Source organism: Dermacentor silvarum, chromosome 6 (assembly GCF_013339745.2).
Source record: "Dermacentor silvarum isolate Dsil-2018 chromosome 6, BIME_Dsil_1.4, whole genome shotgun sequence".
Taxonomy (NCBI): Eukaryota; Metazoa; Arthropoda; class Arachnida; order Ixodida; family Ixodidae; genus Dermacentor; species Dermacentor silvarum.
The window spans coordinates 27353431-27368681 of record NC_051159.1 but is presented as its reverse complement, the minus strand read 5'-3'; the positions used below and the strand labels follow the sequence as shown (position 1 = coordinate 27368681).

Here is a 15251-nt window from a genome sequence, read left to right as displayed (position 1 = left end):
ATGACACTAGTTACGGAGTCGGCAGCTGTCTAATAAACCAAAAAATGGGATCTAAATTTTTGTTTGGTTACCTCTTTATCACCAGGAAACAAATTGTAGCAGCACCAACGAGGCAACGCGCAGAAGTATACCGACGCCATCCGCGCTTCTACGTTTCCCCGCATTAGCGACGACGCTCAGGGTGTCCGTGACGGCAGCAGGCGTCTCTGGCGGTGGCTCGGCCGAGCTCCCACCAGCTGCGCGCTCGAGCCTCGAGAGCGCAGCTGGTGGGAGCTCGAGCAGCCAGTCGCGCGGCAATATGGCGTGTGTTCGCGGGCTTCTTTCCCGCCCGGAAAAGCACTTATGTAACACGTATTGAGCAATAGAAAGCTGTATCGGGTGTTTTTCATGCTGGTCTACAATTGTCTCCTTGACACTTTTCATCTAATTATAACATTTGAGAAGTGTATTAATTAAGACTAATTATGTAATTAGGCGAAATGCAGAAAATTATGCATCTCCAAGCGACGGCAAACACCATTACGTTGGCTTTGCCCAGGTACGTGATATTTCCATATTTTAAAATCTTGGTGTATGATAGTTGTATACGTATAAAAATTGCACTTTGCTTCTCGAAGAGGCACGACGTGTATCGAGTGAATAACACTTTGCAGTGTGGTTTAAATCATGGATCCGCGGCATGAAAGTGGTGCGACGTAATGCTCACGCATTTCTCTCGCATTTCCTGCTAAATCACCGCTGATTTTTATTTCTTTAGGTTGTTTTGGCCTGTTACGTTTAGCTTCGTGCTTTTGCCAGCAAATGTCTGCTCAAAGTGTACCACTTTGTATGTCTCCCTTCTTCGTTCTTGTGTGTAGCTGCGTCGCGCTACTTCCCATCACGCTCACTGCAAACCAGCTGGCGCAATTCGCCATTCTATTAAGCAGAAATGCTGTCACCTATCAACTGCACAAATTTTACTGCATTTGAAATAGAGAGTTGTATTTTGCCGACTGTAGCAAGGCTAACTTTGACTTGGGGCTTCATGTTTTTCACGCGTTCACACACGTGTATTCGCGGTGCAGGTATTCACGCGCAACTGCGTGGACGCCACGGTGTCCTTCATTCGGGGCAACGCTTTGGTCATCCTCGGCGTTTCCGTGGTGCTGACGGTGGTGTTTAGCGTGCTTAGCCGAGTGGCCACCAAGGTGCACGACGAGGTGATCTCTCTGACGCGTCTCTACGACAACTACTACCGCAAGAGGGAGATCGGCTATCGCAAGTCGCTGGCGCAGATGGAGGCCCTAAATGAGGTCAGGGCGGCACAAGACCGCCTCGTGGGCAAGAAAGGGACCAGGGAGATATTGTCGTCGAGGTGAGGAAAAAAATATGCATACGCAGTTCTTCTTGCTTTTAAATGCGTAAGCATTTCAGTGCCTACCCTGCGAGGAAACCGATCCGTCCATCCGTATACGTACGTTCGTGACACAAGACGATCACTTTCAAGATAGGGCCTGCAGGAGTGAGCTAATGCACCTTCGTGGTGCATATGGCTTCAACGCGAACTACGCGGCGAGAACACAGCGCACACGAAGCTGTCAGCACTCGGCGCACTCTGTCCCCATCGCAAATTGCTTTCAAGATAGGGCCCGCGCGGCCGCGCCATACGCAGCCGCCGCCAGCGTACGCTTGATCGCGGTTGACAATGGCTCGCATCAAGAGGAGGAAGCGTCATCAACCACGTGTACGTACGAGGTACCAAACGTGATACCGTTCAGTTAGGTGACGTACTACAGGACGCATCGGCCAGTGCTCATCTTCCCCGAACCAGCGGTATCATCTACACGCACCGTCACATAATATGAGGGAACATTGTTACTATACTCGCCTCTTCATCACCCCATGCTCATCTCAGTTTAAGCTTCCGGTGTTGCAATTACGCTTCTCTGTTTCACGATTCTTTCGCGGTGTTTCTCGCAATTATACCAAACAGAGCAGCATACGACGACGAAACAGCTGGTGATTAGTAGCAAATGCCTTCACATCATTTAGATAACTACAACAGGAGATGCTGCGGGTAACTGTTTTATGCGGACAAGTTCTTTCAAGCTGCTTTTATACATACTGTTCTTTTATGATGCCGAATATTGCGCAAAGCGATCAAAATCTCTTCAAAATATTAAAATATGAACTGTACAGCTTTCTATACGGTTAAGGAACATTTTTGAGAAACCTTAATTAGGTACAAAATTTTTTTTAATGAGTATGAGATACAGTGTGCTTTCTTAAGATCTAGAACAGTAATTTTGGACGTGATTATTCTTTTGAGAAAAAGAAATATGCTAAATTGGTGGAATTCTAATTTGGACTAACTTTAGAAAAAAAAAGAGGAGCGAGAACAGAGTGCATTTAATTGTTTTCTTTAGCTTCACTTAGGTTTGGCATACATTATGGAAGGACTCATAAAGTGTTCTTTTTTTCCCGAGGGTCGAGTGGCTGCTGAGAAAATGTTCCTTATGTCAACAAACATGTGTTTTTGAGAAAAGGTTTAAGTTTCTGTTCCAGGCAGGTCAGGGCTGCCAATATCCAATAATATATCGCGAAATGAAAACACATGTACATCTGCGCTCAAATTTCGCATTAGGAAGTATTGTAATCGTCGATGAATTTGAACAGCGGAGCTGTTTAAGCCGATTGTCAGTCCGTGAAGCATGTACAAAAAACCTCGCTGAGCGATTACGTCACCGCACGTTGTCTAGCAACCGCCTCGCGGAGCAGCGTGTGCTTCGCCTCCTCTCCGTGGTGTGCACATGTTGCCTTGACATGGGACGTTAAGGAGAGGGAAGGAGAGCATGCGCGCGGTGTGCGCTATGCTCGGGAGAGAGAAAGAGAAAATGAGAGCGATAGAGACAAAGAAATTGTAGCAGCACCAACGAGGCAATGCGCAGAGCTGCTGCCAACGCCATCCGCGTTTCTTCGTTTCCCCGCGTTCGCGGTGAACGCGGGCGGTGTCCGTGACTGCAGTAGCCAACTCTGGCGGCGGCTCGGCAGGTTTCGACGAGCTACGCCCCGGCAAGTGTGGAGGCGCAGCTTGGCCGTGGCGCTACTGGGGAGATAAAGCTCGGAGCCGCCGCGACGGCGGCAGAACTCTCGGTGACTCTATGGCGAGTACATGCAGCCATGGGATGACCGATGAAGATCCGGACACCCGACGAAGAAGCCGATGATCTTGAAGCGCGTCGCGTGGCCAAGCGAAAATCTGCACATCGGCGGCGAGCCGATGCAGAATACCGTGCCTAGCAGCACTTACCATTTTCTAGCAAAACTTCGCCAAGCCTAGCAAAACCTGGAAGAAGCTAGGTCGATCACCAGCCCCGCTGTTTACTCCAGCCTTGCACCACTAGTGCAAGCTGCCCACGTTTTTTTAAGTCTACGACATAAAAAAATCACGGGTGATTTAGCGGTAAATGCGACAGAAACGCGTTAGCCTCACGTCGAATCTCTTTGTGGTTCCGTATGCATGAGGAGCGCAGTGGAACTGACGCTGGTTCGGAGCAGACCACCGTCAGTTGAAATGTACCGGGTGTTCAAAATAAAGCTTTACGCACTTAAAAAAATCGCCTGTGGCAGGTCGCATAATTATTATCGTTGAGCTGGGTTAGCGGACATTAGTACGACGATAAATCAAGACTTATTCAACTAATTACCAAAAAAGTCGCAGTTTCGCCCGAAAGGCGAAGCATCAATTGCGATAGCAAATTTACTAGTAGAGTTTACGGAGTAAGGATAGTAGTTTTATCGGCTGCATAAACTTGGACACATTCGCTTACTAATTGAATTAACAAGCATGGTGTCAGGGCGCTCAAGCAAACATGAATAGATCACACTCGATGACCGCAGACAAGCACTGTCAAAACGCTGACGTGAGCAAGCGCGGCTGGAGTAGTGACCGAAGTTCGTGTGGCCTATCGCTTCAACGGAAACTGAGCGGCGAAAGCACAGCGCATACAAAGGTCAGATCCGTGTGGAGATCGCTTTTAAGATACGGTGCGCGCGACAGCCCTCAGCCGCGCAAAGTACAAGTACGCAGTTCCTGGCAGAGTAGAAGCCGCGCACCCTCCCTCCCGCGTTGCCTTCCCGCTTTCCTCCTTTCGCGTGGGAGATTGAGTCGCCAGTTCCCCTTGCGCACGGTCGCAAGATACGCATTTAAGGCCAAGATATAGACCGGCGTAACGCGCGCGCGCGGCCACGCGCGTCGCGGTTAAGCAACGCCGCTGAAAAGTGCACCATCTACGGTCTGGCGTCACGGCGTAGCCGGCGTGCCCAGCTGCGCCGGGCGCGCTCGGCGCCGCCGGCGCGGAGATGGAACATGTTCTATTTCACGCGGCTGCCGCTAGACCAGAATGCACTGCGCGCTGTAGGGGCAGCGGGCAGAAAGGCAAAATGGCGGCTTGCGGCGCTCGCAGTGAAAGCGCGGCTGTGGTTTTCACAACGTCCGTGGACGATGACAGCGCAAGTGAGGATGCACTTATTGAACGCCTGCTGGAAGGAATTCGCAGCCATCCATGTGTGTATGATGTGAAACGAATGGAGCGACACTGAGCGGAAGAACAACGCATGGGAAGCTATACGAAAGCAGTGCGGTCTCGCCACAGGTAAGCTGCATTTCACATTCATTTTTAGTTGCAGCGGACAGTTGTCGCAGTGTAGCTTGTCCAATTCTTGTCGCCCTTTTTTCTGCGTTAGTTGACCAGTGCCTGAAATTATGGAAGAGGCTGCGAGACCGCTTCAACCGAGAAAGAAAGTTAATCGAGCAGACGAAGAGGAGCGGGTCCGCGTATGTAGCCAAGCGCACGTGGGAGTTCCTCTCCGCAATGGAATTTTACAAGGACTGCGGGTGTATGAGACCGTGAGTATTTTAGTGAATACTTTGGGAGTACTTTAGCCACATTTCTCGGTCGGTGCGCGAATGTTACTTACGATCAAGAACCCATTGCCCTTTCGCAGCCTTTTAGCTAGAGGTCGAAGTTTTCGGTGCTTATTTCTGAGAAAATTACGCGGATGTTTTTTTTTATTTTTCACTTACAAAAATTTGCTTACCGGCTGTTATTTTATCCCAATTACCCGATATTTTGTAGTTTATTTTTTGTCTTGTGAATGATAGAGCATTTTAAAGGGACGTTCGATTTCGTCCTTCAATTTCTTTTTTTCTACATTTGTTTCTTTGTTTTTTTTTTTGGGGGGGGGGAGGCGCGTTGCTGTTTTTGCGATACAGAACACAGGGAACCCTATTTATATAACTTACATCTGCGAATTCGGGCCTACAACTTTGAAGAAGGTGGCTGATTTTGTCGTCAACAACACTACTGAAACGCGACGGCTATCTCTACGTGTCTCGATACAATCAGTACACGGCTGAGGTAATAATGAGCAGTGACAGGATTCTTGTTTTATTGCTTGCGCTAGAACGCGTCATATTCTGACAACCGTTAAACAGTTGCATTGCTTCATCTAGAGGTCGTGTGTCGCTACAGTAAGCTTTAATTTTATTGTGTCAGAATAACGCCTTTATAAGAATCAAATTGTCATGTAAGAACTGTATTGATATGTGACTTTTAGACATTCAGATGTTTTTTATGCTGCTTACGTGCCGATAACATTAGAATTCGAGTTGTCTGCTTTTGTGAAAGCACACTCTTGGCAAGAGTGCTCGCAAATATTTCTAAAGCTTTCTGAATATTTTGAGCTGCTCCTATGACACGATAGTCTATTGACATGCCATTAAATGCAACCACCAATACCAGCACAAAGCATTTGTATGAGTCAAAAGACTATCATATTGCAGTCCCTTGAAGTGTCTGTGACACGCCAGTTTTACCTGCCCTCAAATGAAGGGTGGGGGAGATACTAAACCTGCGCTGTGGCTCAGAATAAGTGGTTGAAATGCTGACCAGACCACGACAATCAACAGCCAATGTTTCTCACTTTCTGGCCCGAATGTTCCTTATTTAGAACCGTATCGAACGTGCATGCTTCACAAGAAGGAGCGACCAGCCAGGACAGCACGGCGGAGGAGTTGCTGAATACCATGTGCGGCACCGCCAGTGTGTCTCCGTTGCCCTCTGAGGACAGCTTCGACCAGGAGCAAGCAGGCCAAGCGGACCAGTACAGCGTTGAACTGGCTTCTCTACAGGCTGATCGACGCACTTGTGTTGGGACAGTGCCTTCTAGTGTTCAGAAAAAGCGCAAAAAGAATAATGATTTTGATCAGCAGCTACTGAGCCACCTAAAGGAAAAAATGACAGAAAATGAGGCATTTGGCCTTTCTATCGGTTTTACATTGAACAGGCTGGCCAAGCAAGTAGCAGCTAAGTGCAAAGCACGGTTAATGGAGGTAATTGCCGAGTTTGACATTTAATCTCTTTTAAAAATATGCAGCAGCTACCTTCATTGATCCTGTTAACTCCTGTTAAAAAACGGGACAGCAGTACGTAGTTCTTTTTCTTATACAATGAGTCTGCAGAAGCACTGTACCATAATTTTTATCTCGTTGCATTTATCAAGAAGCGCGAGAGTGATCTTATTTACCAAGAGCGTAGTTGCAGCTGTATTGACGTTTGCATTTCTACCCTAAACTAAGCAAGTGTTCGTGTGCCTTCACATTTCATTAAAACCAATTTTTTTGTAGTAGAATAATTGATTACTTTCCCATTTTTTATGGAACGTAGCCATGCTGCTTTCATCCCATCAATCTATATGTTGTTTTCTTTGATGGCAGCCTGAATGAGATTGCATTTCTTTTTTTTTGTTTTGAAAGTTCACTTGCAGTATCTGTCCATGTACAGTGCAGCTTAATCTAGAGGGTGAAAGTACCTTTGTATACTCACATGTGCTAGTAAAGCAAAGTGCAATCCATACTTTCCTTACACTTGGTTGCAACAGCGTGTTGCATTTCAAAGGAATATATTTGTCTGGCTCGGAAGTGCCAGAGCCATTGTAGGCAGGTCTTTTGTACATTTCCTTTGTAAATTTGTGTTCTGAACTAGCGTGAGTGAGATCACACTACTTATTCGTGTGTGCAGGCAGCTTGTGTTCTTACTATACGATAAGGCTGCATCATCATGTTGGATTTAAAAGAGTGTACTATGTGCCTTGAAGTGATATATCTGTGATAGCAATTTTTAAATACATTTTTACTCGTGTGTACCTGCTAGGGTAATTCACAATACATTTTGACGCTCATATGTGCAGGTGTAGCTATTTTTCTTGCACTTAGCTGCAGCCGCATGCGGAATTTTAAATAGTACAATGATCATTGTGCCTTGAAGTGACAAATATATTCTAGTAATGTCTTTTTACACATGCTTTGTACGGAACTAACGCGATTCAGATCACTTTTATATATTCGCAAGTGTACTTTGCTTGCATTTTCATATGCAAGGCTGCATGTTGTAAAGAGTGCAATACATATATGTGTCTGTGTTTTCAAGTGACAAAGCTATTCTAGTCAGGGTTTTGATACATTTCGTTTTTACATGTTTTGTACTGAACGAACATGATTAAGATTATTTTTACATACTCTCTTGTGCAGTTTGCTCGTATTGTCCTGTATAAGGGTGCAGTGTCATGTTGGATCTAAAGGAGGGCAATATGTTTAGAATGACAAAAAGTTGAGCTAGTCGTCAGAGATTCATCGTAGCAAAAGATAAGGCGGGGCAGACACAGGTACAAGAGAAGAGAAAACGACTGAACATCGTACATGTCTTTACACGGCGTTTGATCTGTCGTTTTCTCTTGTGTCTGTGTCTGCACGCCCAACCTTTTTCTTCGATGAGGGCAGTATATTGCTCTTTTGGCCTTGGAATGAGGAGCCTATCCTAGTCAGGTTATTTTGTCGATTTGTTTTGAAAAGTGTTCTTCAGCATGAGCCCAATTTAGATTGTTTGCGCTCGCAGTTTCTATTTTATCACCCATTGCTTTACGATTACCTACCTGTCTGAAAACTTGCTACGAGTGTTTCGTTAATGCTATATGTGGAAACTAAGCCTTGTCATGTGCTGTGCACACCACCAGTCATTCCACTGTTGTAACGCTTAAAAATCAATAAAGATGAAGCTTACAGTCTTCGAAGTTTATTTATTTTAAAGATACTGTATATGTTTGAGCAAGTAAACCAAGCAGCTGGGGTTACTTTACACAGCAGCAATATACACTAACACATAAAAGAACACAAGATCGGACAGAATATAAAAGTGATATAGCAGCGCTAAAGCAATAAAAGTAAACATCACGAAAGCACACAATACAGATACAAATTAACGTTGTCACATACTATTATTGCAACTGTTGACAGCCTCGTGCAAGATTTATACCAAATGGAGGCAAAACAACAATAGCACAGGTGCAAAAAACATCCAGGAGTCACTCAGTTCCGCCTAATCACTTTAACCTGCCATGGCACAGAGCCTGCTGCAGACAAGAAGTAATTTGAAAGGTCATCTCTGAGTGACATGGCTGTAGGAGAAGATCGATTACTGCTAGACACTGCAGTCGCTCCAACCGGTGTGATGGCATGCCTCCAATACCCATCCTGTATTTCCTCGCCACACACTGTGTCACCATAGCCTGCAGGACAGTACGCCGAATCTACCATCAAGAAGTTGGGCAAGCACACTGCTGCCTTCACCATGTCAGTGAGCAGTTCAGGCTGTCCCGTGACAGTGCCTAGAAAAGCCCTCCACCGCGACACGAGGATTCCAAATGCGTTCTCCACGCACCTTCTCGCCCTTGATAGACGATAATTAAAAATTATTTTCCTGTCGTCCAACTGCCTTGCTGGGTACGGACGCATTAGATATGTGCGCAACGGAAATGCTGCGTCACCTACCATAAAAACTGGCCACCCATTGACTGCTGTAGGGAGCTCCAAACTTCCATGCTCAAAAACTTCTCTAATGGAGCCGTCATTAAGGAAAGCACCATCTGAAGTCCTTCCTTGGGCCCCGACTTCGACAAGAGTAAACCGGTAGTCTGCATCAGCCACGGCAAGCAGAACAATGGAGTAGAAACCTTTATAGTTGAAATAATCTGACCCGCTGTTATCAGGGCACTGAATTTGCAAATGCTTGCCATCTATGCTTCCGACTACATTTGGAAAATTCCACTTTGAGCTATACGCCCGGCGAATTTTGTCCCAATCAGCAGCTGCTGGGGGCTTCAGGACGAGCGGCGATAGGCAGTCCCATATCGCCGGGAGCGTTTCTTTTAAAATTCCAGCAACCGTTGTAGCGTGCATAAAGTAGCTCATTGCGATGTCTTGCATTGAGGCACCTGTTGCCAGAAACCTGGAAAATCACCAATAGTAAAATAAGTTCACAAAATATGTGATGAAAACTCTCTCGAATGTTTAGTTACAATAATCACTTCAACGCCTTATGCATTAAAATTTATAAAACTTCAATAAAAGGGAACAGTGCGCAATAAAAAAAGATTACAGATAGGAATTGCTATGCTCAGGTGGCGTCAGAACAATGAACTCACCTTAAGGTCACTGCCAGCCTCTCCGCAGGGCGTATTGGTCTCCTGTGGTTAGGCGCATGCAGTATTCTCTCGTACACAAAGCTCAACAGGTGATCGAACTTCGCCTTGGTCATTCTGCGAAAGCAAGTGTTTTGTGTGAGTCACAATGTTTACATTTATCGCCCCCAATCTTCCACTGCGGGGTATAATGGTAGCCGTAGTAGCAATAATTTCCGCATTAATTTCGAGCATATGCATTACAGCGCATGCATTAAAACGCAATCCACGTGGGCGTTTTTTTATTTCGCCACCACCGAAATGCGGCCCCCACGACCGGGAGCAGAACGCAACGGAGCCATCTGCAAACCTGCCGACACGATTTTTTTAGCGTTTCCCGTGTTATAACAATGACACTTTTCAACACACTTGCAGGTCACAAAGAAAGGCCCATCGCGGATAATGCAGAGACATGTGTTAAACAAACAGTATTATCCCTTACCTGAAATTTAAAGTGGTACTCAGGGTCCACTTGGCGGAGTTCCTGCACTAGCTGGTGGTAGTCGCCGAGTGGAGGGCGCTTGTCAAAAAGCTCTCGTATGTACGTGGTCCGCTTCCGTTTTTTGCGTAGCCGACGCACTAGCAATATGAGTGCGATATTCTGGCTGTGAGGGCGAGTTAACGTCATGCCGTAAATGCAGTCAGAGCACAGAGCGAGAAAAAGCGCGCGCAAACTCGGACGGCGTGGGCACATTCTGTCACAAAGCGAGAATGCGCATGCGCCATGGAAACAGCTGATCACGCGGCCGTGATGTAGCGCTCCGAGACACAGCGATGGCGCTAGCATCGCGCGTTGTGCGCGCTGAACTGTAGAGGAGGCAAATTTTGCACAGGCTGGCGTGGCTAGAGTGACCTAGAATATTCTAGGTCACTCTAGGCGTGGCTGGCGTAGCGTATCCGACTTCACCTGCCGCGGCCTGGCGCGCCGAAAACGCCGGCTTATATCTTGGCCTTTAGTGCCGCAGCTAAGCGTCGCCTCCCCCCCCCCCCCCCCCCCCCCCCCAACGACCGGAGACGTCGTGTTTGCTCTCCGCCGTGCGTTCGCTCTCCGTGAAAGCGTGCGTCCCTCGCGCGCTTTCACTCGCACATGTAGCATACGCTGCGTAGCGACGAGCTTATCGCCGTTGGACTTCATACGGAACCTCACGGCGAAGGCAGGGACACGCTTGGAGTGCCCATATAACTGCTATCGCAATAAAATTTACTAATGAACTTCTTAGTTAATTATTTTACGACACATATTATAATTGACGAATTGTAGCTGGTGAGTTTGCCAGACGCATCCACTTAAAATGAATTTCTAGGATGACTAAAACTTCCTAAGAACTTAAAAATGAACACCCTGTATATATATCCAGGCTCTTCATCAGGGCTCTTGATGAAGGGCGGACCTCGGCCGAGCGGTTAGTAAAGACCTGTTATTTTGCCTACGTGCTTCTGTTCTTTGATCGATTTCTGTGCCAAATCCTGTGATTCAATGCTTCACTGATGGACACCCCCCCACACATTATATATTATATATATATATATATATATATATATATATATATATATATATATATATATTGTACTGGAGATTATTGGTGCCGGCACGGTGAAGCGTGAAAGATGAAGTCGACGAACTAGTAGTGCGCTCTCGATCGGTGTCCAGCTGAGACTGCTCCGTCTTCTCATACTTCGGTCAGACGCCCTGTGGACTTACAAAAACATCCCGTGACATTTGGTCTAGGTGCTTCCCGTCTAGGTGTACCCGTCTTCCCCGACCTGGAGCTCCGCAGCCGCACGTTGCCATCTGCGGCCACAATGACCGAAGACGCCGGCCCTTCGCAATCCTCTCCCGCCCCCCCGGCTGTCGTGTGTTCTGGTACGGTACGTGCCATCTGCCATCTTCAGCGGCACCGACGATCACAACGTGGAGGACTGGCTTGCAGAGTATGACCGCGTTAGCGCGCATAACAAGTGGGCTGACCGCGACAAGCTGACTAACACCATCTTTTATCTGACTGATGTGGCAAATCTGTGGTTTAGAAACCACGAAGCCGAGTTTACAACCTGATCAGCTTTCACCGAGACCCTCACTTCGGTCTTCGGCCGTCCCGCTGTGCGCAGACTCCGTGCTGATCACTGTTTGCGTGGTCGCGCTCAACAAAGCGGTGAAACCTTCACGAGCTACATTCAGGACGTCATCGACCTATGTAAGCGCGTGAATGCGTCCATGACCGAAGCCGATAAGATAAGGCATATTATGAAAGGCATAGACGACGATGCCTTCCATATGCTCGTGGCCAATGAGCCCTATGACAGTTGCACAAGTAATTGAGCTCTGTAAAAGCTTCGACGAGCTGCGCAAGCAGCGCCTTTCCACCCGTCGCACCAGTTTGCAATCCGCGGACCTCTCGCCCTTAGAGCCTGGATGCGTTAGCGCTGATCACTTCGGCTTGCTGTCGCAGATTCAGCAATACATTCGGGAAGAAGTGGCTCACCAGCTATCTCTTGTGGCGTGTGTTGCTGAGCCTGCTTCCTCACTAGAACCGTCGCTCCGTCGTGTGATCCAAGCACAAGTTTCTGAGGCGCTCCCAACTCCCTCTCCACCGCCGCCTGTGGCTGCACCTCTGACTTACGCTGCCGCTCTCAACCGACCTCCTCCGCGACCGATGCCTACTACCTCCAGACCCGCCGCTAGTTTCTACTCGTCGCCACTTCCGGTACGCCCGGTTCACGTGCCCTTATCGCCTTCCGGACCTTCTCTTAACCCTTGGCGTACTCCGGACAACCGCCCTATCTGTTACGCATGCGGTATTCCGGGACATGTTGCGCGTTTCTGTCGCCGCCGTGGACTTTATTTCCGTCGTGACGCGCCGAACCTCGGCTACCTTCCCCAAGAGCCATCGCATCGTTCTATCCTTGATCCATCGGACTCGTATTCTCGTCGCGCCGCCTTCAACTCTCGTCGGTCTCCTTCTCCTCGCCGCCGTGCCATTTCACCCATGCTTCGCCGTTCCAGCGCTGGTCAGGAGGAAAACTGATAGCCGCAGTTCCCGAGGCAAGAAATGCGCCATCGTCGAAATTTTCAAGGCCTCATCTTTCTCCTACTAACGAAATCGCAGTATTTGTCGAAAGCATATATATATATATATATATATATATATATATATATATATATATATAGACGCTTTTGAAAGCTTGCCCATCTCATCTCAACGTGGCAGGCTTACCACACACTTACCGCTTTTCCCCACTTTGACACTCCCAATGCATTAATCTAAAAAGACGCAGTAAAGAACGAACATCGCCCGAGCTTACAGAGCGCGTTAGCGCAACCATAGATGAGGTGAGCGGGGCGTCTATATATATAGACGCTTTTGAAAGCTTGCCCATCTCATCTCAACCTCTACCACGTGGCAGGCTTACCACACACTTACCGCTTTTCCCCACTTTGACACTCCCAATGCATTAATCTAAAAAGACGCAGTAAAGAACGAACATTGCCCGAGCTTACAGAGCGAGTTAGCGCAACCATAGATGAGGTGAGCGGGAATCTAAAAAGACGCAGTAAAGAACGAACATTGCCCGAGCTTACAGAGCGAGTTAGCGCAACCATAGATGAGGTGAGCGGGAAGGGAGGGGGCATGTTTACGCCATCTGTAAATTACTTCGAGCAAGCCACTTGGTGTACTATATTGGGCGTTGAGGCACAAGAAACACATTTTCGGTGAATTTTGGCGCTTATTTCTTAAAGGGGCCGTGACGAAAAATAGCGCGTCACTCAAGAAACGTTATTTTAATTACTTTCACGGCAGGCTAGGAAGCGAAAATAAACCAGGTGAATGTGTTTTCGTCCTTTTTTCTTGTCGTGTCCCAGCGATGGTACGGTGGTATGACGCCACAGATTTCCATCAATTATCTTTTGTTTTTGGCCGTTCTAGCTAACTAAATTTCTCAAAACTTGGGCTGTTTCGCGTTCCCGAAGCTATCAATCGCATGACTTTTGTTCTGAGCATCATCGATTTGACTCATACGAAATCGGTTCGATGTCGCTCGAACTGGCGCAGGGCAAGGTCTCCGTCAGAGGGCGAGTGGAAGCCGTCGCCAGTGTACAACCACATGATCGGCCGTCCTTCCATTGACATTGGGTCCGCGAATATTGACCTCGGGAACCAACCTGGTTCCCCCAACGTGGACCCGAGCATAGTTAACCCCGAGAAACAGCACGCCGACCACCAGGAGCCGACCTCCGCAGGAAAAGGCCCTGCCATCGCCTCTCCCACCGGGATACTCTCGCCGACGTCCCCTTAGTCATATAACAACGACGTCCGGGCTACTGCCGTTACGCACACGTTTTATTCGGCTTCACAGCGCTAAAGCGCTATAGTAATAAAGCTACACATCAGAGGGTCATGGCATGCGTTCCTATAACTACAATTTGCGCCAAATAAATGTTACAGTTCCGCTCTATAAACCGCTAGCATATGTTGCTGTAGGCTGCGACCCTTTCAACACATACCACCTTCGATATATACTATACTTTCTATCATACATCACCTTTCGAGATATGTTCCTCTATAACATGTTTTAAACTTTCAAATGAATATGTTCACATCATTGATTTTCGGGTTGGTAGTGTTCACTAAATTTGTACTCACACATTCTCTAAAACGTTGCGTGTATTCATTATCCTTTCCTCATCTAACTCGAATATTTACATGCTTTCTCATAATCAAATGTTTTCGGGATGCGCACAGTCAATACACAGAACTATTAAACTTCATGGTCGCACATTGTTTCGTAGTAATGTTATTCTAGGAAATAATTGCAATCCGCTGTTTCAAACGCATTTTATTACATGAAACTTCATCACCACAATATTTTTGTTAATCCTTGTAACCAATAGCTCATCAGGGGCTCATCGGCCCCATCATGCTGGTGTCGGCCTCTTTTGAAATTATGTATGTGGGGGAAAAAAAATCCGAGGACACCTAAGCCCTTATGAGTTGTGAATGTGAAAGCGTCAATGCCCAGTTGAACACCGTTGGGTGGTCCTTCGATGTATGAACTTCTCGCGGGCAAGCGAGTGCGTTGAGACGCTCGGCCAACGCCTCCAAGATAGCACAAGGCCGGTGCACTACCATCCATGATGTCATGCTACCAAGCCCGACTGCCATGGAATCTAATGGGGACGCTCCCGAGTAAGCCGCGGCGATTTTGACGTCACCGCTTTCGTGACGCCGGGCTTGGCAATGGAAATTTCGGTCCGAGTAGCACGATGTCATAAGTAGAGTGCAGAAACCTGCTATCTAGGAGGCGCTGGTTTAGCCCAGCGGGTAAGTCGCTCGGCTTCTGAGTGTGGGGTCGTAGACTCGAAACTGGCTACCGCAAACGTTTTTCCTTTTGAATTTATTCTGTTCTTTTATACGTTAATATCTTTATAGCGATTATCGAGGCGAAGTGGGAGCGCAGGCGAGCGCTTGTGAGGACATTGAACGCGCGGATAACACAGGCTTCCGTAAGAGAGCGTGACGTGGCGTAGCGACGATGCCCTCTCCCCTCACGCAACACCTGGCGCGCCATGGATGAAGCAAGTGTGCCCTTTCGCCCGCTCTGCTCCGTCGAGGCACGCGCGTGACGAATCGTCGCAGCTAATGGGCATTTAGGTGCCGTTTCGCTGCTACAGACGCTGGCTTTTTCAGTCAATGAGC

At 47.6% G+C, this 15251-nt stretch overlaps 1 protein-coding gene across 2 annotated transcripts; it reads left to right on the top strand.

Moving 5' to 3' along the window:
* Window positions 1–320: 320 nt before the first annotated feature.
* LOC125946213 (uncharacterized) lies at window positions 321–14071 on the top strand. Of its 2 annotated transcripts, XR_007467462.1 has the most exons (3): window positions 321–538; window positions 1065–1354; window positions 13608–14071. XR_007467462.1 is itself a non-coding variant. In XM_049668711.1 (2 exons), the coding sequence occupies exons 1-2, from the start codon at window positions 480–482 to the stop codon at window positions 13849–13851; spliced, it is 303 nt and encodes a 100-aa protein (XP_049524668.1). In that variant the 5' UTR covers window positions 321–479; the 3' UTR covers window positions 13852–14071. The 2 variants fall into 2 exon arrangements, 1 of the variants encoding a protein (XP_049524668.1); XM_049668711.1 differs by lacking the exon at window positions 1065–1354.
* Window positions 14072–15251: the final 1180 nt, after the last annotated feature.

Excerpts from the sequence above, each read along its gene's own strand:
- LOC125946213 (XM_049668711.1), top strand. The coding sequence starts at position 480 with ATGCAGAAAATTATGCATCTCCAAGCGACGGCAAACACCATTACGTTG. Across the intron at positions 539-13,607 it reads ATTACGTTGGCTTTGCCCAG|GGCAAGGTCTCCGTCAGAGG; the intron begins GTACGTGATATT and ends GAACTGGCGCAG.